Source organism: Panthera leo, chromosome C1 (genome assembly GCF_018350215.1).
Source record: "Panthera leo isolate Ple1 chromosome C1, P.leo_Ple1_pat1.1, whole genome shotgun sequence".
Taxonomy (NCBI): Eukaryota; Metazoa; Chordata; class Mammalia; order Carnivora; family Felidae; genus Panthera; species Panthera leo.
In genome coordinates, this window is record NC_056686.1 from 189720351 (window position 1) to 189747827 (window position 27477).

Consider the following 27477-nt stretch of genomic DNA (forward strand, 5'->3'; position numbering starts at 1 on the left):
TGTTGCTTTGATTTGTTCCTTAGAGTAGCCCTATCTTTTTTCCAGCTTTCCAGTTTTCTTCCTAGTAGATTCAGTCTCTTTTCCTCCTAGGCTCTGGTGTTCAAAGTCCTTTGACTTCTACACTTCCTTGTTTGAGAGACGCTGGAAGTATGGATTCCCCCTACTTCTCCACCACGTTGGCCCCCTTCTGGCCTTTTGTCTTAAGCTTCAAGATAAGTATCACTTGAGGGATGCCTGGGTGGCTTAGTCTGTTGGGCGTCCCTCTCTTGATTCAGCTCAGGTCATGATCTCCCGGTTTGTGAAATTGAGCCCTCTCCCTCCCCACAGAGTCTGCTTAGGGTTCTCTCTCTCTCTGTCCCTCCCCTGCTGGTTCCCTCTATCTCCCTCTCTCTCTCTCTCTCTCAAAATAAATAAAAATAAACTTAAAAATTTAAAAAGAGGATAAGTATCACTTGCATCTATTTTAGATATCTTCTATCAAATCATTGACCCTAAAATCCTTAATGTTATTTTAATATTTAGTATATAATTACATTGTATATTTGAATAGAAATGAAAGTGTTTATTTTTATAGTCATCCTAGGAATAAAATATAGCAATATATTTTTCCATTATTTTTTTCATATTTATAAACAACTGGGTTGAATTGGTGCAGTTTTTTATCAGACATTCTTGTACATTCTGTAAAACATTATATTCTAAGGTAAGCTTTAAAATATGGTCAGAGTTGTTCATTGCAGAAGAGAACCCGCAGTGCTGAGAAGCCATGAAAAGTCAAGTTTAACACCTTGTACAGCTTGTGGTGATGCTATTGTTAACACAGAACATATTGCTTTATTAGCTGTAGAACTTTATTAGTAAATGCAGATTACCATCACTCAGTATAGATTCTGGCCCTTCAAGTGAAGACGAGCTGGTCTAATTAATTATGGCACTTCTAACCTCAATTAATTTGCTATTTTAGTGAAGACTTCAGCAAGACCTCCTGCTTTTTCCCCTCAGGTGACGGTAAATATTACAGAAATAATACACTTTACAGAATGCAGCGCGCCTCTTGAGAAAGCCATATAGGGCTGACATATTTACATGATAGGAGCATGCTAAGTGGACTGTCTTGTGGCCTCTTTATTTTCCAGGAAAAATCACATAGAATATGAGAGACAGGAGTAAACAAGTGGGTTATGTGGGAGCAATTGCGGAGACGTCTCTTTGTAGTGCCTCAGAGAGCAAGACATCCTGTTGCACTCAGTTCTGCCTGGTTTGAGTTACCTCTGTATCGGCGTAGTTCTAGTTTGGGAAATTTTAGTTACTGTGACCATATTTTTGGTTATTAAATACTTAGTCATGGTTTCAACGTAATTAACCCCTTGCTCCTTTATGTATTCACTACACTGGAGGGAATTTGCTGGGGGGGTGGGGTGGGGGTGGCATTGCCGAAGTAGAGAAAACTAGTCTTCACTCAAGATAGGATCTGCTGCAATTATAATGGAAGGGAGGAAGGGAGGAAGAGAGGAAGGAAGAAGGAAATAGAAGGAAGATTTAGGATTAGACTACTGCTCTGCCACCAGTGTATATAGCACTGGATGTGTAAACCTATAAGTGGTGTGACTTGTCTGTTTCTAGCCCCTACAAAGTGTAGTGGATGAATTAAATTGTGTGATTCAGGGAATATAGCAATTTAAAACCAGATGCTTAGACCGCTAAGCCATTCCTTCTGGCACATTGTGTAAAGCATGAAGTTGTAAATATAGCAGATAATTGAAATTTAGATTTTAGATATGAGCATTCTTAGCAGCCCTCCTCTAGCTTTTATTGCTTAGAGTCTTAGAAGTATAACAGTTCATATTAATGCAATTGCTGTCAAGTTAAGCCTCCTTTTCGTGTGTGTGTGTGTGTGTGTGTGTGTGTGTGTGTGTGTTTTAAACTCTTCTTCGACAAGGAGAGTATTAATGATAAAAACAAAGGAAGAGTTTCTGAACTTAAAAGTGTGTCCAAACTGAAGATGGAAAATATTCTGGTGTTTGGAAAATAAAGTTTTGAGCTCTCTTTTCAGTTTCCTTTAAACTGCAGCTTAAATGTGTGCGCGCGTGCACACAGGCACGCAGGCACACACACACACACACACACACACACACACACACACACACCCCTGTTCCTCCATTGATTAAACCTGTCATCCTTCTTTGTCCATCATATAATGTATTTTCCATAAATTAGCTGCTTCATTTCTTCTTTTTATGCTAATCAAATTACAGTGGTCTTGAGTCTGAAGTGGGGCATGGGACTTGGAGTTTTATAATACCGGCAGCCCTGTAGCCAGCTTTTTAAAAAAGGCATCAACCATGGCAATTTGATCAGTAAATTTTCTCATCTTTTTTCTTAATGTCTTTAGTATCATGGGCAAAAATGGTCCTATTTTAGCAGGTCCTCTACACTTCATAAAACATCTTTTTGTAATGAGATTCTTTAAGTAATGCAAGAAATAAAGTTAAGAATTTGTTGAAATGTTATTGCTTTATCCTAAAGTAGGTGTAAAATTAAAATTTTATGTAAAGTGGTGGTTTGAAAAGGCATCAGTCTGGAAGGAATGCCACTGATCTCATCAGTTTTAATGTTAATATGTCAGATGGTAAAATAATATCCTATATAGTAACATCAAAAACAAAAACTCTACCAAACTTAAAGTGATGCTGATCACAGTAGCTCTTTTTTTTTTTTTTTTTTTTTTTTTTTTTTTTTAAATTTTTTTTCAACGTTTTTTTTTTTTATTTATTTTTGGGACAGAGAGAGACACAGAGCATGAACGGGGGAGGGTCAGAGAGAGAGGGAGGCACAGAATCAGAAGCAGGCTCCAGGCTCTGAGCCATCAGCCCAGAGCCCGACGCGGGGCTCGAACTCACGGACCGCGAGATCGCGACCTGGCTGAAGTCGGACGCTTAACCGACTGTGCCACCCAGGCGCCCCTCACAGTAGCTCTTCAAGGTAAGAACGGGCAGAATGGGTATGGTATCGTTCCACATGGATATCATGTGTTGATTTGAAGCCATACCTAAGAAATTCTTAAATCATGGCTTCAAATATGACAGTGATATTATAGGATACAGTAATGTTGGACCAACTGTTCTGGTCCGATGCAGTTATATATTGAGAGAGATTTTTGTTTAGAGACATCCAAATGAATACATCTCTAAGAGATAGGTAAATGTCATCAGGCTTTAAAGAGCTTAAACTGTAAACCAAATGACTACCAAGATTTTTCATGGAGGTTCTAACTCTTGGGTACTCGCCAGTTTTTCCAGTAACAGCCCCACACACTGAGAAGTCATTGTTGGCTCCCTAATGGAACCTGAGGATAAGAATGCAAACATACTCAGTGATGCAGTTGACAATTGTACAGTCAGTTCCTTTGGAGAGAAGGATTAAATGTTGACAGAGTTTGGGCTTAAGTGAGGAAACCAATTAAAATAAAACAAGAAGAGTAGATTCATGAGCAGGTTGAGGATTGAAGTATTCAGATGGACATGAAAAGAATAAGTAGATTGATATATTGCTGTGTAAAATAAGGTGGAACGTGATATCCTGGATTGGGGAAATGACCTAATTGTTTTGAAAAATAATGGGAAAAAAGCCAACATTTTTTAAATGTTTATTTATTTTTGAGAGAGAGAGTATAAGCAGGGGAGGAGCAGAGAGAGAGGGAGACAGAATCAGAAGCAGGCTCCAGGCTCCAAAAAAAGCCAACCATTTTTGCTCTGTTTCAAGCCATTTGGACCCATAACCACAAGAATATGGGAGAACTATTATCAGGGAGGAAAAATTTCCTCTACCTTCCAAGATTCTTCTAGATGGACTAAGAATCAAATTGACAAGAATGGGTTAAAAGGAGAAAATCTTAATAGTGTACATACAGAGATTCCACACAGATAGGGAAATTCTAAAGACACTGAGGCAACAGGATGCTCATATGACCTAAGGAGAAGAAGTACGAGTCTGAGAATACAAAGGAGAGAAAGACCATTCATTAGCAGGAAGGTAAAAGATGTTTGGAAAATAAAGGTTACCCTATGATGTAGATAAATTTCTTAGGTAAAGAGGAACCTCTATTAATAGCTCTCTTCCTGGTACAAGCAGACAGTTGAAGGGGAAGTACAGAGCTTTCTGCTGGGTTTTGATTGCTTTTAACTCAAAATAATGTTCATGCCAAAGTGACCCATCTTGGGGCAGCCTGCCCTTCATCCCTTTTTAGTTAAAAAATTGACCCAAGTTTCACTCTTTAAACGTCTGACAGTAGAGTGCAGTAGAGTGGGACAAATTCACATCATATTAATCAAAATGGTTACTGACTCATTTTTTTTCCTTTCTACTCTTTTTTTTTTTTAACGTGCCTCCTGGTCTCAACTTCTTTGTGGTGGAGAGGAGGATAAATCTTTGTCCCTCTGTTCTTCTGGATTCAGTGGCGGGGGGCCCAAGAATCAAATTGATAAAAGACATAAACAAAAGAAAAAAAAAACAGTCTTAGTTATGTACATACACATGCACCAGCAGGAGTTCACAAAACTGTGTCTCAAGGCTCACCAGATGGGTGAGGCTAGTATATTATTTTGGGCTAAATAAATGAAAAGGGATTTGGGAATTCTGAGCTTGGGAAGAAAGCTTTGGGAAGTTAAGGAGAGGAAATGTATATAGTAAATAAGCTGTCTTGTTATGCAAGTAAGAGTCAAGGGATAAGAGTTGTCTCTTGGAATTCTATCTTCCTGGTAGGTAGGTATCTTTACAAATGGAAATTTCCTTTACAAAAGAGGAAATTCATACTTTATTTTTAGGCATTGGGGTGCCATAAAGAGTATTTCCCTATATCTGCTGTTCTCAATTGCCTTTAGCTCAAAATAATCCTTTTGCCTTAGTGGAATATATTGGAGGGGCATATTCTGGTACCCTTTAGTGTCAATAATATAGATTTATATGAATAACTTCTGACTTTATAGCGCAGAGTATATAGAGTGGTGCAAAACTTATGACCTCTCTTCTCTACAAGCTCCAAATCTTTGTGCCCAGCCATAAAGCCATGCACATGAACATATCTGACCATCTGACTGGGGAGAACAAGAAAAACACAGATTACATACCGTGATTCTCTTCGTTGTCCATGGCACTTCAACCTACTGTCCCAGCCACCAAATCATTGTATGTTTCTCTTTCTGGTGAGATGGCAAATCTGAGCCTGAAATCTCATCGATTCTCCATTTACTGGAGCAGAGGGTAAGACTGAGTTCATTATTTTGTTCATAGTCTTTTTCACCCAGTGAATATCTTAGCCATTACCCTTTCTGTATGCGTGCATTTCAGTCTTTAAGGATGAGTAAAAATTAAGCTTTTTCTTTATTGTCATATTTTTTATTTGGTTACTTCTTAAAAGAAGGTCACCCACAGAAAGTTAACCAATATATTTGATTACATAGACCTGTTATTTTTGTTTCCTGTTGTCATTCTCCTCTGAAGAGCCCTTAAATGCTGTAATTTTAATCTGCTGTGATTGCCTCACAAGTGAAGAGGTCATTTGCTGTATTTTGTAAAGGCACATCACCTGAGTGCCCTCAGCTACAGTAGAAGTATTTCCCTTGTAATAAGTAGAGAAGAGAGGGGTTTACATCACCACTCCGTTTAAAAACCCTTATCTGTCAGGAAGCATGCACTTTTCTATGCAACCCTGGGAGTTCATTAAAAGTGTGAGATTGCGTCACTGATTAGACATGGCTGAGGGCTGGGGTGATGGTGTTGTGGCAGCAACCTTAACAGAAATTGAATAAAAAGAAAATCTCTATTTTGTTCAGGCCAGGGGAAGCTTTGATCAGAAAGCTCACTTCTTTTTCATATGGGACTCATTGAGTAAGTAGTGATCTGGCAGATTTGGAAAATAGCCACTTTATTTTTTTAAACCATTCCTTTCTATTATATTCGTCATTTATTAAAAATATAGTTCAGGAAACACTCAAATATTTGTAAGTCTTAATAAATCAACATTTTGCTGAGTGACTAGAAAGATATAGTTCCTTTTTTGTCTGTTATTTCTATCTGCAATTATGAAAAAGCGCACTGGCCCACTATTCTTTGGGAGGATGGGCAGAAGTGGAGTCTGGTGCACAGACAACAGGATGGGTGAATTGGTTTGCTCGCTGACTTATTTGTTCTATAAATATGAGTGTCCACTGTCCACTGACAGAACTCAAGCAGAGAATCTAATGTAGACTGGCATGGCTTGCTTTCTTCCAACTTCACAAAGTCAAAGCCACGGGAACTTTCATGAGAATTTCAGATGACATTGATGCAACAACCTTTACTAAGAGTAAGTACTTGTGTTCTTGAAGCCTGGTGAACGTAGAGGCGAGAGAAATGGCGCTGATGTACGTGCTATGTGGAATATTGGCCCCGTGATTCTGGAAGTTCACCATAAGGCTGGATTGTGGCTCTTATTTAAGAGGAATCAGAAACTCTAAATAGTCTGCGAGTTTCATCCTCTGCCAGTTTTAATTGCTTAAATTTCTTGTCCCATGGAATCGCCCCGCTAGCTATGCCCATTTGGTGGATTTGGATGGGATTCAAGGATTTGGATTAAATCATCATTGTCTAATAGAAGCAGTTCTAAATGTGAGTTAAGAAATCTGTAGAGTATACCTTTGCCACAAATTTCTAGTAACGGCTTGGGGGCAGTGGTTGGAAGAGATTTAAGTAGTAGAGGGCGAAATTTGTCAATCTCAGAATAGCCAACAAATGGAGCAGCCGTCAAGAACATCGAAGCTTTAGTACTCACAGATTTAACATTTGAAATCTCATATATACTGCATGTAAGCCAAAGGTCCAGAGCATGTCATAATTTGTAATTTTGCAATGGCACGATGTGAGTCACTCACACTGGGAAGTCCATGTGCAGGAATCACTTAGCTTGTCAAGGAGGCTTCAGAAAAGATTGCATTTGCTGGCAGATTTGGCAGGGATGTTTGTACTGTGCATCTCCCCTCCCTGGAGATTCTTGGGAAGGTAGATGAGCAGTGTGATCAGTGGGATACCCTCCCAAATCCACTCTGGCCTTTTAGCTATAGCAGCTGCCACCTGCCCTATTCAGATATTGTCCCCTGTAACAATCACTATATAAGGATATGTCTGTGAAAACATTTATTATTTCTGTACTACAAATCTCTTATGATTCTGTCAAAAATATGGGCTTAGATGAGCAGGTAAATATCAGATCTTAACCTTCAGATCAATGTCAAGATTGGGGAGTTTTGAAAGCCCTGAAGTTTTATGCACAATTCTGTGCGTATATGCATATGTGTGTCTGAGCTGGGAGATGAACCATTGCTGTCAGTTTTGCAGGTGAGATTATGATCCAAAAAAAAAAAAAAAAAAAAAACAAAAAACAAAAAAAAAACAAAACCAAACCAAAACAAACAAACCAAAAACCCAAAAACTAAAACTGCTTTTGATAATGATTAATTTCTGTTAGTGTATTTGCTTATACCAGCTGTTATACACAGAAAGGGGTTGAGGTTGGAAAAAGAATAGCACTACAGTTGGGATCTGATTGCTGCTTAGTTGAGTTGAATTTTAGAGCACACGGAAGTAATTATTAGTGAGGCCAGTTGCTACTATCTTCTCTCTAGCTGCCTTGCTTCTTTCTCTGTAAAAGCTCATGAAGGTGAGAGGTATATATGATTTTATTCCTAGTACCTAGCACAGTGTGTGGCACAATGGACCCACAATAAGTGTGTGTGGACTGAATGAATCCTGTTTTGCTCATGGGTTTGCTGGCCCTGGCTAAGTTATCATTCAATATGTTTTGATTCATAAGACATCGCACTGGTGAGTCATAAGGACTTAGCTTCGCCCCACCCTTGGCTTCCTGTGTTTGATTTTGCTTTTGGTCATAGTTTCTGAAACAGAAACAAGATGTTACAGAGTGAAGTGAAGGTGTAAGAGCCCTGGGGAAGTAGAAATCAACCAGGATGAGAATGAGAGAAGGCATGGGGGATGTAGATGAGTAAATTAATTAAAATAATGGGACAGGAGGAAACGCTGGAGGACCAACGTGGAGACCGATAGGTGAAGGCAATGATAAGGGAATGGCAAGGAAGGATGCCACAGGTTCCAAAAGAGGACAAAGAATCTCAGTCTAGAAGCAGCTCTGCAATGGGGGTTGGGAGCATGAAGAAAACGGACATGTCCTATTTCAGAGGGTTACTGAGGAAGTGGTTTCAGTTGGGAAAGTCAGTTTTCATTGAAATCTAGGTGGTAGAGGGGATATTTGCTGAAATTCTTGAGCTTGTGATGGAGCTTCAGGGAATTCTTGGAAAAAATGGAGGAGAATGAGGGTTTGGAGGCATTTAGGAAGTGATATACCATTGAAGGATAAGGAGGTGCCCAAGGAGGGAAAAACAGTGAAGAAGACAATTGAACCAAGAGGTTGTTTCACCTTGATCTATGTTCATATCTAAAGAAATGAGACAGCTGGAAGAAGAGGGGAACATGGAGTAAAAGTTACAAAGCAGCTTTGCTTCAGTAGTGGGGCCTCGCTTACGGACCTTCCTCGGTGGAAGGTCCCCAGCATGATCAGCACTCTCCGGTCTAGAGGCTCAGGGTGTGGAGGTTTCAGCATGGTGGTGTTTCTTTCCCAGCCGGCAAGAACCTGGCAAACTCCAGCTTCCAGCGACCATGGAACTTAGGTGGTTTTAAATATTGGCTTAAAATCATTTTATAAATAATGGAAGTCATTTTAAATTACATTATAATAAATAAAATATAAAAGCATATATAAAGAAACATAACCAGCCAGGTACAAATCGGTGCATTATTTTACTTCAATTATTTCAATCCATAAATAAAGATTAGCTTTCAATTCTACTTTAAATTCTCTTGCCAGAGATGCCTCTGGCAATAGTTCCAGCTAGTTTGCAGCTTTGAATGCAAAGACAGTGTCATATTCATCTTTGAATCCCCCCCCATAGAATCTAGCGTAATACTCTGTGTGCTGTAGAGAGTTCACAAATGTTGAAATATATATATATATTTTTTTTTTTCTTTTTTTATCCAATGTTACCTAAGAGACTTTAAGGGAAAGTATTTTAAGGGAAAAGATTTCTTTATCTAGTTACATGTCTAAAGTGAAATATTCATCGTATTTCAGGGCTGTGCCAGGTGATAGGTATACAAGATGGAAAAGACACATTCCCCACCTTGAGGATGTGAGAACCAAGCAAGAGAGACCCGCGAAGGAAGCCCTGCCTGCCCTGAAATGAATATAGAACTTTTGTGTGGCACGAAAGTGGCCTGAGGAGCAGGACTGAATCTGTGCAGAGAGCTCAAGGAGAAAGTGCTTGTTTTGTTAATGGGCATTAGAGGAGTGATAGAGATTTGCTAGACAAGCAGTGGTGTTCCTCATGGCTGGTGTGTCTAGATATTTGTTGTGCATCCACTCTGTGCCAAGCATTGTTCTGGGCTTGGGGTTATACAAGTGAACAAGACCACTGCTTTCATGGAGCATACATTTTAGCTATTGACAGCTCGACCAATGAGATCTTCTGCATGGGGCACAGCTTCCCCTTACACCACAAGCACTGTATAGTTTTAAATAGAGAACATTTGTTTTTGAACAGAAATGCACGACGGCTTCCTCACGTGATCAGAATACATGAGCTAGTCTAGGTATAGCGAGTTATGCTGAATCTCCCCAGTTGTCTATTGTATCTCTGTATCTAAAGAAAAAAGCAAAGAACACGACACAACACAGAAGCATGGATTTTGCTGACTGCCACCCTTGGCTACAGCTGTTCTTTGCAGTTCAGACCTCTGCACTTTCTTTAAAGCTGTTTCCACATGCTGTTAACACCCAAGACAGCACAGCTGGCTCTGCCTTACCTACTTCTTTTCTGTGTGCCGTACTTTCGCTCCTCCTGCTGTTCTCCTTTCTGCACATATGTCATGGCCAAGATTGCTTCAAGTGCCCCTTACATTGTCTGAGAAGCTTCTTCCCCAGTGTTTATTTTCAGTTGGTCTTCCAACATAAGCTAGTGAGATAGCTTTTTTAAAACCAGAGGCTTCCAATAAAGGTGTCATGAAATAAGATGCAGGCATGACAAGATGAACGGCAAAACGATTGTGTGGAAAGATATATGGAGGTCATAGGAGAGGAGCAGGTGCCCGTGGAGGGGGAGGAGAGTTTAGGGCTGGATGAGAAGAAAGTAAAATGCCTACAGGATGGAGGCCATAAGGAGTGTTTTGGGGGTGCCTGGTTGGCTCAGACTCTTAAGCATCTGACTGGCTCAGGTCATGATCTCGGGGTTTGTGAGTTTGGGCCCTACATCAGGCTGTCTTTTGTCAGCACAGCCTGCTTTGGATCCTCTGTCTCCTCTCCCTGCTCCTTCCCTGCTCGCACACCCATTTTCTCTCAAAAATAAATAATCATTAAGAAAAAGAAAGACTTTTTATACGTCCTTGAACATGAATGAAGATGGGTTGTAAACTTGGTACCCCATCTGATAATTATAAAGGGTTTTTCAACACTTTTGACTTTCTTTTAAAAATATTTTTGAAAGTTACCACTCAGCTAATCACACACATAATTCCTCGTGCTATTTTTTTTTTCCTTCCTGAAACAGTCTTTATGGACTTAGTCTATGGATTCAAAATATCCTGTATCCCATTTTCATAGCGAAGATTTTCATAGTGAAGCCCAGCAGGGAAGTGTGCCTGTGCAAGCAAGAGCAAAATGCACATGGAAATGAAAATTATTCTTTTAATAACGTGTCCTTTTATCTTTACCCTCTCCCAACCAAACCTGGAATTTGTATAGCTTTGCCTAAAAGCACATTGTACGTTTACCTGAGTCATACCTGATTGAAATATATTTAAGCCAGCAAAATGAAAACGATTAAGGTGGGATTTTTTTTTTTTTGTAATTGCTGAATTATCCCAACTTCCTTAAGTCTTTTTATATTTGCCAGCTTTGGGTGATGGTTTGTAGACACACATAAGGCCCCAATGGCATCAAACTGTCCACTTTGACAGTTCTGTATTCTAAATATTTGAGAAGATGGTACAGTTTAAATGGATTAAATGGGAGAGAAGCAGATGTTGACAGCACCTTTGAGTGTATGTTTTACGGTGGGAGCGTGATCTCAAGCAGACCCTTATGGGAGAGGGTGCTGTGTTGTTCGGTATTGACACCCTTTCAGTCCCGTACAGCATTATCTTGTACCTCAGCATTAAGCTCAAGTGGTTTTGCAGTGGTTAATAATATAGAAAACTAGGGAAAATTAGCTCTAACTTGGGTAGGGGCAATAATCTAATTATAAACCAAAGGGGATCATGTTATAAATACATTTGTGGGGCACCTGGGTGGCTCAGTCGGTTGAGCGTCCGACTTCGACTCAGGTCATGATCTCGTGGTCTGTGAGTTCGAGTGCCATGTCAGGCTCTGGGCTGAGGGCTCAGAGCCTGGAGCCTGCTTGCGATTCTGTGTCTCCCTCTCTCTCTGCCCCTCCCCCGTTTATACTCTGTCTCTCTCTGTCTCAAAAATAAATAAACGTTAAAAAAAATTTTTTTTTAAATAAGTAAGTACGTTTGTGTCAGTGTTGTATTGGAAAAAAATACATGTATTTTCCACTTTTCATTTCAGCACTTTGTGAAATGTGCTGGGTGTAAGAACAATGGATATTAAAATAGCGGTTGCAGAATCTCCTTGTTGAATTTCTGAACTTCCGCATTTCTAAAGATTTTAAAGCAGCCTTTCATTGAACATGTTTGCTTGGGACACAGCCATGCATCGGTGTTGGCCTTCTGTGGAAAGATCAGAGCAGGTGACATGCTGATCCTGACATCAATGGTGGTTATCATTTAATACCTTGATGAGATTGGTCAGTATGTCTATTCTACCCAGATCCCACAAATAAGACAGATCCTCCTGCTCTTTAAATTCATACTGGATTTTGACTGCCTGATATCAAGTGTATCAGGCCTTTATCAAGGCCACTTTATAAATTCCTACCAGAATCACACAAGCAAAAATTACCAACAACCCCAGCAGGTAAAATGTGTAAAGGGTATACATTAAAAAAAAAAAAAAACTATTAAAAAAATTCCATTTGTCTTCTCAAACCTCAGTCTGAATACTGGGAAATCGTAACAATGAATTCTAACTGTGCTAATTATTAACAATGAGAAGGAAAGGAAATATCCAAGAAAAGAGCATAGAATATAAGATAATGAGGTGGAGAGGGGAGGGTTTATTTCAAGTATGCTTCACCTCATGCCATACAATTGTTCCTCAAAAGTTATTTAGAATCAGTATGTTAAGAAAGTATAAAATTATATATTTCTATGAGAATTTGCTTCTCAGGAGAAGCTTTCCAAGAAACCAATTGTTCTAATGAATAATCACTCTTAATTGATCTCTTGGAGAATTTTTATATTTCTTCAGTGGGGGCTTACCTGCCTTAGTCTGTAGCGTACCTTCACTAAGCACTGGGACATTTTATATCTGGAATGGAAATAGAAATCTTGTCTTCATTTTATAGATAATGAATTTGAGGTCCAAGAGATTAGGTGTCCCGTCACTAGGCAAAGCACTGAGAGAGCTTGTATTGGGAACTTTGTCCTTTGTCTGAGAGCTGAGCTTAATTTTACTACTATGCATTGGTTTAAAATGTATTTTTGTTAAACCTGTGCAAACTACGCAACAGCTCTTGGACACGAACCAGATGAAGACAAGGTATGGCCACCTCTGTGTCGTCACTGGAATTTAACCTGGGAAGCATGTCATTTCCAACTGTGCAGTCTCTAGGAGACAGTCCACTGGAAGACGGCTGGCTTTTAGTGTATTTTCCAAAGTCCAGAATCATTTAAATCCCATCCAGTCTTATCCTGTATCCATTCAGGTAACTTACTTGTGCCTTAGCAGTGTGTGTGTATGAGTGCACATCCACCTCATAGGTTAAGGTTTGGGAACTAATAATTTATGATCTAATTAATTGTATTCCTCCAAAATAACTTTTTATCTAAAAGCAATGGAATTAGTAGAGCTCAATCTTCAGAATAATGAAACACTTGATAGTTTTTCATGTAAATAATGTATTTTAATGTTTTGTGACAGGATACTGTTTCTTCATTCTATTTGCATAAAATCCGTAACTAAGAGACATTACAATGTAAATATGTTAACACGCCTACACACGGACCTAAATTTTAGGAGACATGGATCCTAAGTTTCACTGTGGACAAGACCTTAATCTTTTTGGTTTGGGCTATGTCCATGTGTAAAATTAAAATAGGACTTCCAAGGAATTATTTAGGATTATCAAGAATATGGAGCTAGCTTTATATGACATATTTCGAGATCTTTGAAAAAAGATAAAATATATCCAAGACATTATTAGAGTTTTTGTTCATGTCATTGAAAGAAAAAAGGATCCATAAAAATAATGTCAGCATTCATAGGTCAGCAGCTATTTCCTATGATACACAGAAAAAAGACTGAACTGAAAATCAAGAATCCTAGATTCTGGCTTTGTCATTATCACAATAAACTGGGTCTCAGTTTCCATAGCTATAACATGAATGGACTAGACTAGCTCATCAGCACCAGTCTTTCCAGTGCTTAATTAATATCATCAAGGATTTCTGAAGATCTGCACTAGTCGCTATATGGCAGTGTCTCTCAAAGTGTGTTTCCTTGACTAGAAGCATCAGGAACTTGTTAGAAATGCAGACTCACAGGGCTTACCCTAACCTATGACATCAGAACCTCAGATGGGCCCCAATAATCTGTTTTCACAAGGCTCCTGGTGATTCTAATGCATGCCAAAGTTTGAGGATCACTGTTAAAAATAAAATAAATTGTTCTCATTCTTAGGAAACTTGAAACAGCATTTCAACATCTCTGATTTGAAATTCTTGCCAATTTCGAGACATATGGATATAGAATCTAATATATAATATATGTAAATAAAAATATGAAAAAATGCATATAAAGTCAATTATGGGCATGGTGAAATTGCTAGAAGTGAAACAGTTTGAGGTAGTATCTGTGTAGCCAACTGAGAGATTTCCCAAGGTGAGGCATTGCCCAAGGCATGAAGAGTGTATATTAGGTCAGGCTTGAATAACAGCACTTGACTACCAAAATGCATGATCATTTCATATGTGTGCTTCTCAAATACAACTTGTTTTTACTTAGCAGAGATATTCTTGTTCTAAAATGTAAAAACAAATATTCTGAAATTATGCCCAGAATTTTAATTTTACCATTTACATTATGTTTATGTATGAGCATCAGGCACGTAACCTGACGTTCAAATCTTCTCTGTATAATTTTTCTATTACTCTCATTCTACAATTCATGTGCGATTTCAAAAGAAACTTACAGTTGGCTTTTGAGAATGCAAATATTGTTATAATATGCACCTGAGCTTTGAAACATAACTCAATTGCAGTTAAAATTTTGTGGGCAAGTGGTTTCAAATGTGGCGAAGGTGCATTGAGTGGGGGGAAGACATCAAGGCTGTGTATTTTCACCTATATGTCAAAGGCATCCGTCGATAACGGCACATCTATTTTTGTTCTCAGCTGAGACATGAAAAACTGAGCTGTAAAACTGTTTTTAGTATTGTTGTAGAGCTGTGGTCAGCCAGGGAAAAGCAATGAGAATTTGGGTAGCGTTTTCTTCCCGAAAAGTTTTATCAAGGGTGTTCAGTCTATTTGGGGATGTATAACTTCATGAGGCTCCATCACGAAAACATTCTCCTGCATGAAATCGGTGACTTCTGCCAACTGAGATATGAAATGATAGCCTGGTGCCAACACCATGCTTGCCCTGGGGAGGAGGACCCTGCCCGGTGCTGGGCCCCCCTTTCATGCAGCCTGTGAGCCCTTGCAGTTGTTAGCGTAGTGCTAACTAAATGTAAACACCTTTACTTTCCAGCTGCTGCTAATTGGTTTGGGAATATTTATGTAAGTGTTGATTTTCAGGCTAAAAATAGTGCAGTGATGTTTAAATCCAACTCATTCTGGCTGTCAGAAATGCTCCCGTGATCCTGAAAGTGTTGCTAAAAATGTTCACTTTTTAAAAATTGTAGTAATTAAACTTGTCTGTTGTGAGAGCCACATAGGATATGTTGCCTGCTCTGATCAAAGAGATAAAGGACAAGCTTCTTTCAAGGCCTCTGCCTGGTCAGCCAGACACAACCTCCTGCTGAACTTTATTAGAGAGCAAAGAATTGTAATGTGGGTAAAAGGAGGAGACGAAAACAATTTTGAAGTTGCTTTATACCCTTGTATTCTATGCAGTGGAGCACATCTCTCTTTTTAAGTTAACATTAAGAAAATAATTTTATTAATTAAGTATAGAGCTTCTCCAACCATTGACTATTTCTAGAGGCAAGTTTGGGGATCTGAAATCACATAATTAATATTTCTCAAGTCTAAAGTTAAATCTAGTGGCTGTTCAGCACCAGGTGTTTATACCCCTCACTCTTCATAATCAGACTATTTTTGCCCCTTTACTTCCCAATTTAAAAGTCAAATTCTACAGATTTTTCTCAAGGTTATTTAAATAAGCTATGAGGGGAAAAAAATTCATTTTTAGATATGTGTGATTTCGTGACTTTTCACCATGCAGTTTAGTGAAGGAAAAGCCCAAGCGCTCTTAAATTATCGCTCGTCAGATATTTTGCAATTTCTGGAAAAAGGTGATCTCTTGGACCCTGTCAAAAAATAAGCTGCTGTTGTCTATAAGTCTTGAAGCACTGCATGCCTACACTGTTGTTGAAGTCAATTTGGAATTGGCTTTGTGTCCTTGCAGGAAGCCCCGAGCCTCTGTCCGCCTGCCCCATCTCTAGAGAATATCAAAGGATTCTGTTATTGCAGTATATAGAAATGATTTTGGCAAGTGACAAACACTGCCCGTTAGTGAGACGATAAACTATAGTAACTGTCCTTTTTTGATAGCTGTGGAAAAGCAAAAAGTTTTTGATGCTACTTTTAAAATAGAACTCTTGCCTTAGACATAGAAGTCTGTGAACGTGTGTGTGTGTGCCTTTTTAAGGCTGTAGTTATTGACACGATTGCTGTAAAACTACAGTCAGTTCAGAATTACCCTTGAGCAGATTATCACATTGCAATTGGCCCAATATTGCTTTCAGATTCTAATTGACATTTCCAGATACTCAGAGCATTAAGTATGTTGTTGACATAAATAGAACCTTTACTTACCATCTAACTAGAACTAGAAAAAAAAAGGTATTTTAACTTGTAGCATGTTGATTTGAACCAGAAAGTGTGTTATTTTCTTACCTTAGCAAGGGATAAATAAGAAAATTTCACCTGAAATAGAGAACAAAGAGGCAAAGATAGTTAAAATTTTATAACATATATCCCAATTTTTTCTTTGACATTCCGAAGCTATATATCTATGAAGAATTACAGAGCCAAAGAGAATATTTATTTTCGTTAATAGCCACTGTTAACCATTCATGGATGAAAAAGCCTTTATTTATATTAAGATGCTAATGCTCTCTAAATTGATCTACAGATTCAATGTGATTCTTCCCAAAATCTAGCTAGCTTTTTTTTTTTCTTGCAGAACTTGATGTTCTGAATCTAAAATTTGTATGAATATGCATGGGACTCGGAATAGCCAAAACAAAGTTGGAAAAGAACAAATACGGAGGACTCCCACTTCCTGATTTCAAAACTTCGTATACAACAGATAATCAAGACTGTAACACAAGTATAGATCAATGGAATATGACTGAGAGTACAGAAATGAACCCTTTTACAGTTTTGCTCAGTTGGGTTCTGATAAGGATGTTAAGACAACTCAATGGCGAAAGAATAGTGTTTTGAACCGATGGTGCAGTCACAGCTAAATATGCAAGGACTGAGGTTGGACCCCTACCTCACACTGCGTACAGAAATTAACTCAAAATAGTTATATGCCCAAATACAACAGCTAACATTATAAAACTCTTAGAAGAGGGTCTCCTGGGTGGCTCATTTAGTTAAGCGTCTAACTCTTGATTTTGGCTCAGGTCATGATCTCACAGTTCGTAAGATCCAGCCCCGCATTGGACTCTGCTCTGACTCTGTGGGACCTGCTTAAGACTGTCTCTCTGATCCTCCCTACACACGTGTGTGCTCACTCTCTCCCCCTCTCTCTCTCCCTCTCAAAAATAAACAAACATTAAAAAAAAAACTCTTAGAAGAATATATAGGAATGAATCTTTGTGACCTTGTAGTAGGCAATGTTTCTTTGATACAACGCCAAAAAGCACTAGCGACAATAGGAAAAAAGAAAAGATAACTTGAACTTCATTAAAATTAAAAACTTTTGTGCTTCAAAGGGCACATTGAGAAATTTCAAGAAATGTCTCCCACAGAATGGGAAGAAATATCGGCAAATCATGTATCTAAGGAATCTGTGTACAGAATATTTAAAGAACGCTTAAAATTCAGTAATAAAAGGATAAATATTTAGATATTTCTTCAAAGAAAAGGTACAGATGTCCAATAATCACATGGGAAGATGCTCAGCATCATTGGTCATTGTAGAGAAATGCAAATCATTAGCCACTGGGGACATGCAAAATAAAAACCACTTCACACACACTACGATAGCTCAAATTTAAGAAAGAAAAATAAAAAGTGCAAAAAGGCGAGGACTGAGAGAAATTGGAATCCTCATCTATTGCCAATAGGGATGTAAAATTGTGCAACACTTTGGAAATAGTATAGCAGTTCCTCAAAATGTTTAACAGAGTTACCATATGACTTGGGAATTCTACCCCTACGTATATATCAAAGAGAAATGAAAACACATATGCACACAAGAACTTGTGGTTCTTAGCCACATTATTTCACAAGTGAACATTATTTCAAATGTTCATAGCAAAATTATTTATAATCAAGAAAAGTGGAAATAACCCAAATGCCCATCGAGTGATGAATGGGTAAACAAAACGTGGTATATTGATACAATGGAATATTATTTAGCCATAAAATTCAGTGAAATATTGACACATGCTACAATATGAATGAACTTTGAGAACCTCATATTCAGTGATAAAAGCCACATATCTTATGATTCTGTCTGTGTAAAATGTTCATAAGACATAAATTCTTCGAGACAGAAATTAAATTAATGATTTCCAGGAGTGGGGGTAGGCAGAATGAGGAGTGATGGCTCATGGGTATGCAGTTTCTCTTTGGGGTTTTGAAATTGTTTTAAAATTAGATAGTGGTGATGATTGCAAAATTCTGTGGATAAGCTAAAATAGACTGTACTTTTTAAAAGGGTTAATTTAATAACCCTTAAATAAATACACTTTAACCTTTAAATAACTTAAATAACCTTTAATAAAAGGGTTATGTGAATTATATCATAATGTGCCTTCTATAAGAAAAAAAATAGTAGGTCTTAAAGCCCCAGTGAAGCCTCTCAGTGCTTGAGGCTGCATTCCTGTTGACATCTTAAAATGTTGCAACCTCATGAGCGATTCTGCCCCAGAACTCCCCTATCGAAGCCACTTCTAAATAGTTGATTTCCAGAAACTATGAGAGAGAATTGTTGTTGTTATTTTTAATCCATTTAATTTGGGAGTAATTTATTACACAGCATTTGGAAACTAATACAATGCCATTCTACCTCATGCGTTGGTTAACATTCACTAAATGAGCTCTGTGTGTTGTGTACTTGGCAGAGGACTAGACGTGTCCTTACCCTTCATAGCACTTCATCTTGTGTAAGAGGGTCAGGTAGGAAAGTATGGTTTTGACAAATGCAGCCATCAAGTGTTCTGACATGTGCAATAGTCGCAAGTTCAAATATTTTGTTAAATTGTCTACGTAAGTATTTTTGTAACCTGCCCAGCCCCTGTCTCTTTTCTCTGTAAGCATCTCTCAAGCCCTTCATAATAATATGAATGTTTGAAAGCTTTCAAAGACATTCATCTTTTAAGATTTGGTGCCCTAAACTAAAAAGTGTTCTTTAGCCTTTTAGATTTTCTTCCCTTTCTTTATCCCTGTGGAAAAGAGAAAACAAATTAAAAAAAAAAAAAAAAAAAGAAAGAAAGAAAAAGAGAAATCTAGTGTAGACCAAGTCCTCCACAAAACCCGCAAGCCAATGTGAGATGTTGCTACTCAGTCTAAAAGTGAAATACGGGGGCAACTGGGTGGCTCAGTCGGTTAAGCATCCAACTTCACCTCAGGTCATGATTTCGCGGTCCGTGAGTTCGAGCCCCGCGTCGGGCTCTGTGCTGACAGCTCAGAGCCTGGAGCCTGTTTCAGATTCTGTGTCTCCCTCTCTCTTTGACCCTCCCCCGTTCATGCTCTGTGTCTCTCTGTCTCAAAAATTAATAAATTTAAAAAATAATAAAACAAAAATAAATAAATAAATAGATAGATAAATAAATAAATAAATAAAAGTGAAATACATTTTACTCATTTCACAATGACATGCTGCTGGAGTTGTGGCTCCACATCTTGTTTTCTTCAAGATATGAACCTAATTCCTTTATGCCCAACCTCTGACCTGATATATTGTCTTTCCTTGTTGTTGAAATGATGCTGTCAGATCCATGAATGTTCTGTTTACAGGTGTGGTTGTTGACAACCGGTCTTTCTTTCTCCGTGTGGTTTGTTGTTTTGGCGAAACCTGAGTCCGTGAAGAACGCTGTGACTTTGCTTCTAAAGAGTGGTGTATCTGCAGAACCGCTCTGTTAAAGTACAGCTCAGAAGCCTCACAGAAATCTAATGCCTTCCAAGTGAGATTCTAAATCAACTTGCTTTTTGGAATCCATTCTCCCTATGTGACAGCCAACTCAACTTCGCCACTATCTTGGAGGACTCTACTTCCCTGACCCTTTTCCCTTTCTGTAGTGGAAGAGTGCTTACCATTTTAGAAACGAAGTGGTTAATTTTAGTTTCTCTCTGCTGAAGATCATTCTCAGAGTGAAAGTCTTATGACAAAATAAGAACTCCGGATTTCTTTTCCTGCCACAGTCCTGTTACACTTTTGACCGAAGTGACCTTTCCAGGCAACTTTTTTTTTCCACGGATTTTGCTTTCTTTATATTTTTAGTGTCACCAGGGGGTGCAGGCAAGTACAGTACATTAAAGCCAATACATCACCACCTGTCAGTGGCACCTTCCCTTTGGTACCCCTTTTCCTTGCTGATGTAAAACACTCAGTCCCAAAAGCTTATGGTTGAGTAGCAGGAAGCTAAATGATGTATTCCACAGCTCTTAACATATTGGCTTGTGTAAATGGCCCGTTTGAGTATTTCAGAAACCAAATGGGAGAGAAAAGAACATTGAAAGCCCTGAAAAGATTAACACCTGTTTCCAGTCTTCAAAGAAATTGGAGCATACTGTATATATCTAGAGGAAAACCATTTGCTACCTCACATTGAGACATTTTATTCAAATTTTCAGTTCTAAATGCATAGCATCCACATGCTCATGGGTTTGTTTGACTACAGGATTCCACACAGAACTTAGAAGATGGAGAAGTTATGAATGGTGTGCAGACAGAACTCCTGGCATCGCCGAAAACCAAGGACGCATTGAGGTATTGACGTGAATCAGAGTATTTTAGTTATTTCAGGTTGATGTTTGTTTCTTTCACAATCTGTAGTTGTTGTTTTTTTTTTATTTTATAGGGAAGATGAAGATAAGTAGCATAGTGGAGTGAAACCTTCCCAATTCTAAAATTAATTAGTCATTCTTTTATTTCCTTTTATGATATGAGAGCCTCCTGACAAACATATATGAATGAGCCTCCACGTCTTTCAACTCGTCTGCAACCTGGATTTCTTAATTGCTTTTTTCCCCTTTGAACACCAGTTTAAAGTGAATTTTCAGAGTTCATTCTGGTTGAATGTTTTACAGGGACGTTAGCTCCTTGAATATTAGTTTGCATTGTGTTTTCACCATCTTGCAATATTTTACTCAATGTATGTGAAATGAATCCCGTCCGTCACCCAGGATCTTTCATGTTTTTAATGTAAGTAACTCATTATATGAAGTCCTTTGCTCTCGCACTTACCCGACACTGACATTGTTCTGCACTGATCTCTAGTTCTGCCTTTGCTACTGCATGGGTTCGGCTCCCAGTTTCGCTGCTTAGCAGTTCTATGAGCTTAGGCGAGTTACTCATCTCCCTTTGCCTTAGTTTCCAGTCTGTAAACAGAAATAATATTAAAACCTTCTTGAGAGGGTTGGTATGAAGATGAAATGACTTAGTGTACGTAAAACACTTTGAACAGTGCCTGGGCCAGAGTAAGCCCTAGGGGTATTGGCTGCTGTTGGCTCCCACTGTTACTGTTACCATTGTCACCATCGTCTCTGTTATGAGGGGGGGGTGCTGATCATCACCACCACAACCACCATTCTTACCGTCATTTTTTCTAAGTTGCTTCACATTTTGTACCGGGAAAGTAATTCCATGTTCAATAGATTATTGGCTTCAGCGCTCAGAGGTGATGCTTCTGAGGTTGACAGTCATTCATGTACTCAACCTATTCTTTTCATTCAGTGCAGTTACTAATAGTTGCCAGGCATTTTACATGGAATTAGCTTTTTAAAAAAAAATATGTGATCATCCTTTATCACACTGAAATACTGTGCAGACTTTCCTGAGGCTTACAATTTATAGCCACGTGACATAGTAGTCCTGTTTAGATTATATTTCTTTGATTACTGAGATGCACAACATTAAAATTTTGGTATATGAAATCTCCTGGGCACTGTCTTTTGAGAAGCTTGATAAGATTGTTTTTGGAGGTGGACATAATGAATGTAATACTCTTCTTCTATTTGCCTTTAATTTCATTTTTTTCAATGTTAGCTCTTGGTAAAGTTTGCTAACATCTTGGCTAAACGTTAGGTAGATAGATGCTGTTGAGTGAACAGTTGTTTGATTTATGCCTAGAGGAACAAAGTAGCTAAACTTCCTCCAGGTACAAAGAATCGAGAGGAATAGAGTATAGGAATTAAGAAAAAAATCTTTAATTAAAATGTATGTATGCATACGTATAATTTGATTATCAAAACAGCATTTTTGCAAAAGTCTTATCACATTTAGTAGGCTAATAAATTGCAATTTAGAGCAATTAAGTAACTTCTAGAGACCCAGTCTACCCCCACCACTCTTGTCTCCAAGTTAGACTGCAGTGTTACCTGCTATGAACATCTTCCCGTATTCTTTGGTGTTTTATTTCCTGGTGAGAAACAATGTGGTGAGTGCCAGTTTGGAGAAATGAGCTGAAATCAGGGTCAAGTTCAGAAAGTAGAGTAAGTGGAAACTCTCAGCACTTGCCGGCTCTTGGGTAGGATAGAGGGAGAATGAGAGGGATCTTAATAGCATGGAATGCACAGCTAGCAGCTGAAAGCTTGGAGATTATAATTTTAGGAGAGGACATAGGTTCCAGCTGCTATGGGATGATGAAGAAACAAATGAAGAGGAATTAGGAAGTCGCTTTTGGCTGCGTTCCATGGTCAGCATTCTCCTGGGGCAAGGAGAACATGATATCCCACAGAGCTTGGCCCAAGGAGAGTACTTTGGCCTCACTTCAACGTAGGTGACATAGAAGCCAGTAAATTATTTCCAGAGTCCATCTCAAATGTTTTGAACCTATTCCTGTGTTTTAATTCCAAGAGTCACTGCTCAAACCTTCTTTACCTTTCAGACTGTTGTAACAACCTACTATCTCTTCTCTTGAATATCAATCTCTCTTTATCTTAATGGATCTCCTCTATCACTACTAGATAAAATTTCTTAAAACACAGCATTCATCAAACCATTCCTTCATTCCTGAACCTTTGGATTTCATTAAATCCTGAGTTTGAACACTGCCTATGTGACTTTGGGCTAATTATTTAACCTTTTGATTTTTTTTTAATATGGAAAATGGGTAACATGATCATATAGGCTATTTTGAAGATTAAATGAGATTTAGCACAGGGAGTTGCACTTAGCACAATGTTAAATGAAAGGCTGGATAAATACTAATTGCCACTGCAGTTATGGTTAGCACACATACTACAGTTTATTTTAAGTGTCATTCTCCCATATAAAATTGGGAATCCTCCAAGGGATTCCTGACACTTCGTACAGGTCTTGGAACATGATAGCAGCATATTTGTTCAGTGAATGGTTAGAACACATTGCTGCATACATCATAAGCATACCTATTAACTGCTCACCCATTACTAACACATTTATTTAAAGAAATTTAACTGTTAGAAGGAGTTCTCCAAATAGTCTTACAATATGTATGTCTTATGAAGCGCTACTCAATTTATCTTGATCTTAACATGATGGAACAAGAGGTTTCTGTTGGGTGTTTGGTTTGTTTGTTTGTTTGTTTGTTTGTTTGTTTGTTTTTAATAGCAAGCAATATGTGCCAAAAGCCTTCGCCTCATTTCTAAATTCTACCTCATTCCCGATCTCAACCTATTCCTTGACACATCTCCAAGTTAGCCTCCTCCAGACTTACCTTTTTTTTCCAGGCTTAAAATGGCCATCAGGTTTTATTTTTTGCCTCTGATAGCCATTCATTTGGCAAATTATTGGGAGAGTCTGTGTCAAAAAGAGTAACTACAACAACAACAAACCCTTGAACTATCCCCGGGTGTCCATCCTTTATTCCTGTAATTATTATTCAAACCCTGCTATCTCTCAGATTATTGTAGTGATTTACTAGTTCCTGTCTCAAGGACCAATCTCTATCTTGTCTTTCTCTTTTCTAATTGATCCCATGTATCATTGCCAGATGAATATTTCTAAACCACAGCATTTATCACACCACTTCTTAGTACCAATACCTTTACTGGCTCCATTTTCTGTAAAACCAAATGTGCTTTTTTTTTTCAGTGTGAAATTTGACCTATCCCTTTGAGATTTGATCTCAAGCTGATGGTTCAACCTTCTCTTCTCAATACCTCCCCCATCTTTTCCTTCCTTTCTCTTTGCTCACTAGCCTTTTTCTTTTAATATCACAACCAGTCTGTGTGCCCACAAACCATTCTGGTTCACTCTTTCTGCATAGATGGTGTTCTCTCATCTGCGTGCCCTCTCCGTCCCCTCACCTACTTTTTCTGATGGGAGAACTTTTTGCCCTTCGTAGTCCCATCTAAAATGTACCTCCTTCAGGAAGATTTTTGTGATCTCGCTTCTCTGCCTGATGTTGTACTAATTTTCTCCGAGCCTCATTGGAAAGTGCCTCTGCTTTGAAACTCACATGCACGTAGTTAAAAATGCCTGCTCTATAGAATACAATAAATTCCAGTTTGAAGCCTGACTCTACCTTGTATACATGATGTAATGTTGGGCAATTACTTTACCTTTCTAGGTATCAGTTTACTTCTCTGTATAATGGAACCGGTATGTTTATACATTTGATAGGAGTACATGTTATCATGCCAGAAGGCAGTTAGCACATAATAGCTTATAATCATTGAGAATACACTACAATTACTACTACTATTCCATTGCTTTGTATTATTCTTTATTACCTGTCTTAACCTACTCCTAGGTTATGAACTCCTCAGACATTGGCCTCTGTGTTTTCCCTGCAGAACATCCTCATTGGAACTACTACTCAATAAATATATACATTGAATTCAGGTATATTAAATGAATCCCACCACCATCAACAACAAAATAAGTGATTTGCTTAGTATGTTTTCACCAACAAGACATCATGACCAAGCAGACTTCCATGCCACCAACAAACTCTTCTGGGAGGTCTTGCTGTCTTCACTTCATCTCTAATACTGTTCTGTATGGCAGACCTGTGCTTTAGTGCCTAAAGAACACCGGCTAATACCTTCTACCCATTTATTGCCCATCATCTTGTCTATGGCACCAGTCATCATGAAGGAAATGTGTTCCTCACTCCTTCAGTACTTAAGAATATTTTCAAAGTCGGGGCACCTGGGTGGCTCAGTCGGTTAAGTATCCGACTTGGGCTCAGGTCATGATCTCGCAGTTTGTGAGTTTGAGCCCCAGGTCCAGCTCTGTGCTGGAAGCTCGGAGCCTGGAGCCTGCTTCGGATTCTGTGTCTCCCTCTTTCTCTGCCCCTACCCCGCTCACACTCTGTCTCTCTCTGTCTCTCTCAAAAATAAATAAACATTAATTTTTTTTTTAAGAATATTTCAAAGTCTCACTGAGGGGGCACCTGGGTGGCTCAGGGGGTTAAGTGCCCGATTCTTAATGTCAGCTCAGGTCATGATCTCAGGGTTCATGGGATCAAGTGTCAGGCTTCATGCTGACAATGCAGGGCCTGCTTGGGATTCTCTCTCTCTGCCCCTCCTCTGCCTGTACACAAGCATTATTCTCTCTCTTTCTTTCTCAAAATAGATAAACTTTAAAAATAAAAGTCTCACTGAAGAAATCAGTTGAGAAAAAAATGGAAAGTTTGAGATAATTTCCTTTTAACCCATAAACTTATTCCCTCAAAAAGTTTTAATAATCATCCTAATAGCTGATACTTACTGAACCTTTTGTATATGCCAGGTACTGTGTATATGATGTATATGTTATGTTCTCTAATTTTTCTTAAACCAACCATTCTATTAGGAATTTATCTTTATTTCCTTATAGTCCAAATGAGGAAACTAATACTTTTGGTCTCAGTTTAAATGATTTACTCAGACATCTGGCTCAAAGCCTCCACTAAGATACACTTTCTCTCTCTACTTTCAATAAGTTAGTCATGATTTCCCTCCAAAGCAAGATATCCCCCACTACCTACACTCAGTCCTGTCTCTCCCTGACCCTAAGTGAGTGGCCTGTGACTGAGTTGAATAATCTCAATGTTAAAAATGCTGCCCGTTTGCCTCGTGTGAGGAATTGGACCTGTCTGCAGCTCTTGTATTCTTTCCTCAAGCTTCATGTGTTTCTTCTGGATGGAACGACATAGAGCACTTGCCACTGAGTTCCTGCAGGGTAGCTGCTCATGACAGGCTCACTTTTGACCTCTTATTCTGTACCTTCACCCAGACTTTTGTCCTAACATCTTAGCTAATAACAGGTTCCCAGCAATTACTTGAATCACTGCGGTGGTTGGATCTTAGAACATTTAGCTTGATTAATACTATTGGCTTGAATGTTCTGTGACTGTCCGCTTTGGTTTTAGTATGTCTTTAGAAAGTTGTATAAAGTTAGCTGTTTAGATCCGAGCGCAACTTTTAGCTTTTCTCGGTGTAATTTTTTACCCTTTACCCCCGTTTCATTTTGAATCTGTTTTTCACAAGAAGCTGCCAGTTCCTTTTTCTTTCCACTGCTAGAATATCCTCTCCACCTCGTTCTCTAAATTTTCCGTTCTCAATCTGCCTCCAAAACGTAAATTAATATATACGCTTTCTGCTTGCTGGTCCCTGAACCCTACTCTGTGCTTTGCCTAAACAAATGGCATTAATAGCATATTTCCACGTCGTAGTAAAATCTCACTTTCTGAGATTAGAATTCAAATAATTGTGTCTAGCCCTAGTTGCTGTGTTTATCTTTCATGAAAGGTGCATATACAGAGAATTCTGCAGAACTCCAGCAGGTACATATAACACAATAGTTTTGTTCTGCACTTTTAAAATAAATAAAAATATATGGACTCATCTGTCAGGCTTCCTTTTTCAAAAGCTTTTCTTTCCATCTTGGAATAATGGATAGCATTTTATGAAGAGCATGGCAAAACATGGTACGTATAAAACTTATAATGACTTGAAATATTAAATAATATTTAATTCTCTATAACTTCCTGAATATTACAGTCTACAAAACCAAAAGTCTTTTATGCTTTTTTTTTCTGGGATAATATTTTTACGATAGTAGTTTAACATTTGTCACATATCCTTCTTGCCAAATTATTGTGACTCTTGTGTATATAGATAGCATGGGCTTATTCTGAGATATCGAAAACGAGAAACTTATAAAGTATAAATGAACCTTTAAACTGCATCTCCAAAATGGTTGTAGTGTTTTGAAACAAGATTGATTGCTTTAACAAATTATAAGATTAACTTTATTAAGTGAGTGTAAAAATAGAGGATTGTTAGTTCCTAAGGAGTAGGTATCAGCATAATACGTAATATTTATTATGTTTTACAGGAGGGGTTTTGAGCTAGGTAAAGAAATGTTTGCAAAATAGATAAGAAAAATCATAAAGCCATCCTAGAAATTATTAAGCTGAAATTTTGAACTCTATACTAAACACTTACATTCCAAAAGCCTCAATATAATACATATGAGTGCTGTCTATTAGCACATGGATATTTAATACATTTGTTAGGAAAGATTTGTGTTATGTTCTAAGTGCAAAACTATACAAATACATAGTAAAGGTAGAGATAAGAAAAGTTTTAATGGTTAAATGAGATTTTTGTCTTTGTTTCTAAAAGTCTTTAGAACAGTACCATTACCCTAGAGTGTTAATA

General features: G+C 38.2%; 1 protein-coding gene across 1 annotated transcript in view; it reads left to right on the forward strand.

Moving 5' to 3' along the window:
• The window catches only part of PARD3B (par-3 family cell polarity regulator beta), a 1004169-nt gene that overhangs the window by 516010 nt on the left and 460682 nt on the right, over nt 1-27477 (forward strand). Inside the window, exon 5 of the mRNA XM_042949849.1 lies at nt 20523-20611. Coding sequence (XP_042805783.1) covers nt 20523-20611 — 89 coding nt within the window. The remainder of the gene's footprint in view (nt 1-20522; nt 20612-27477) is intronic.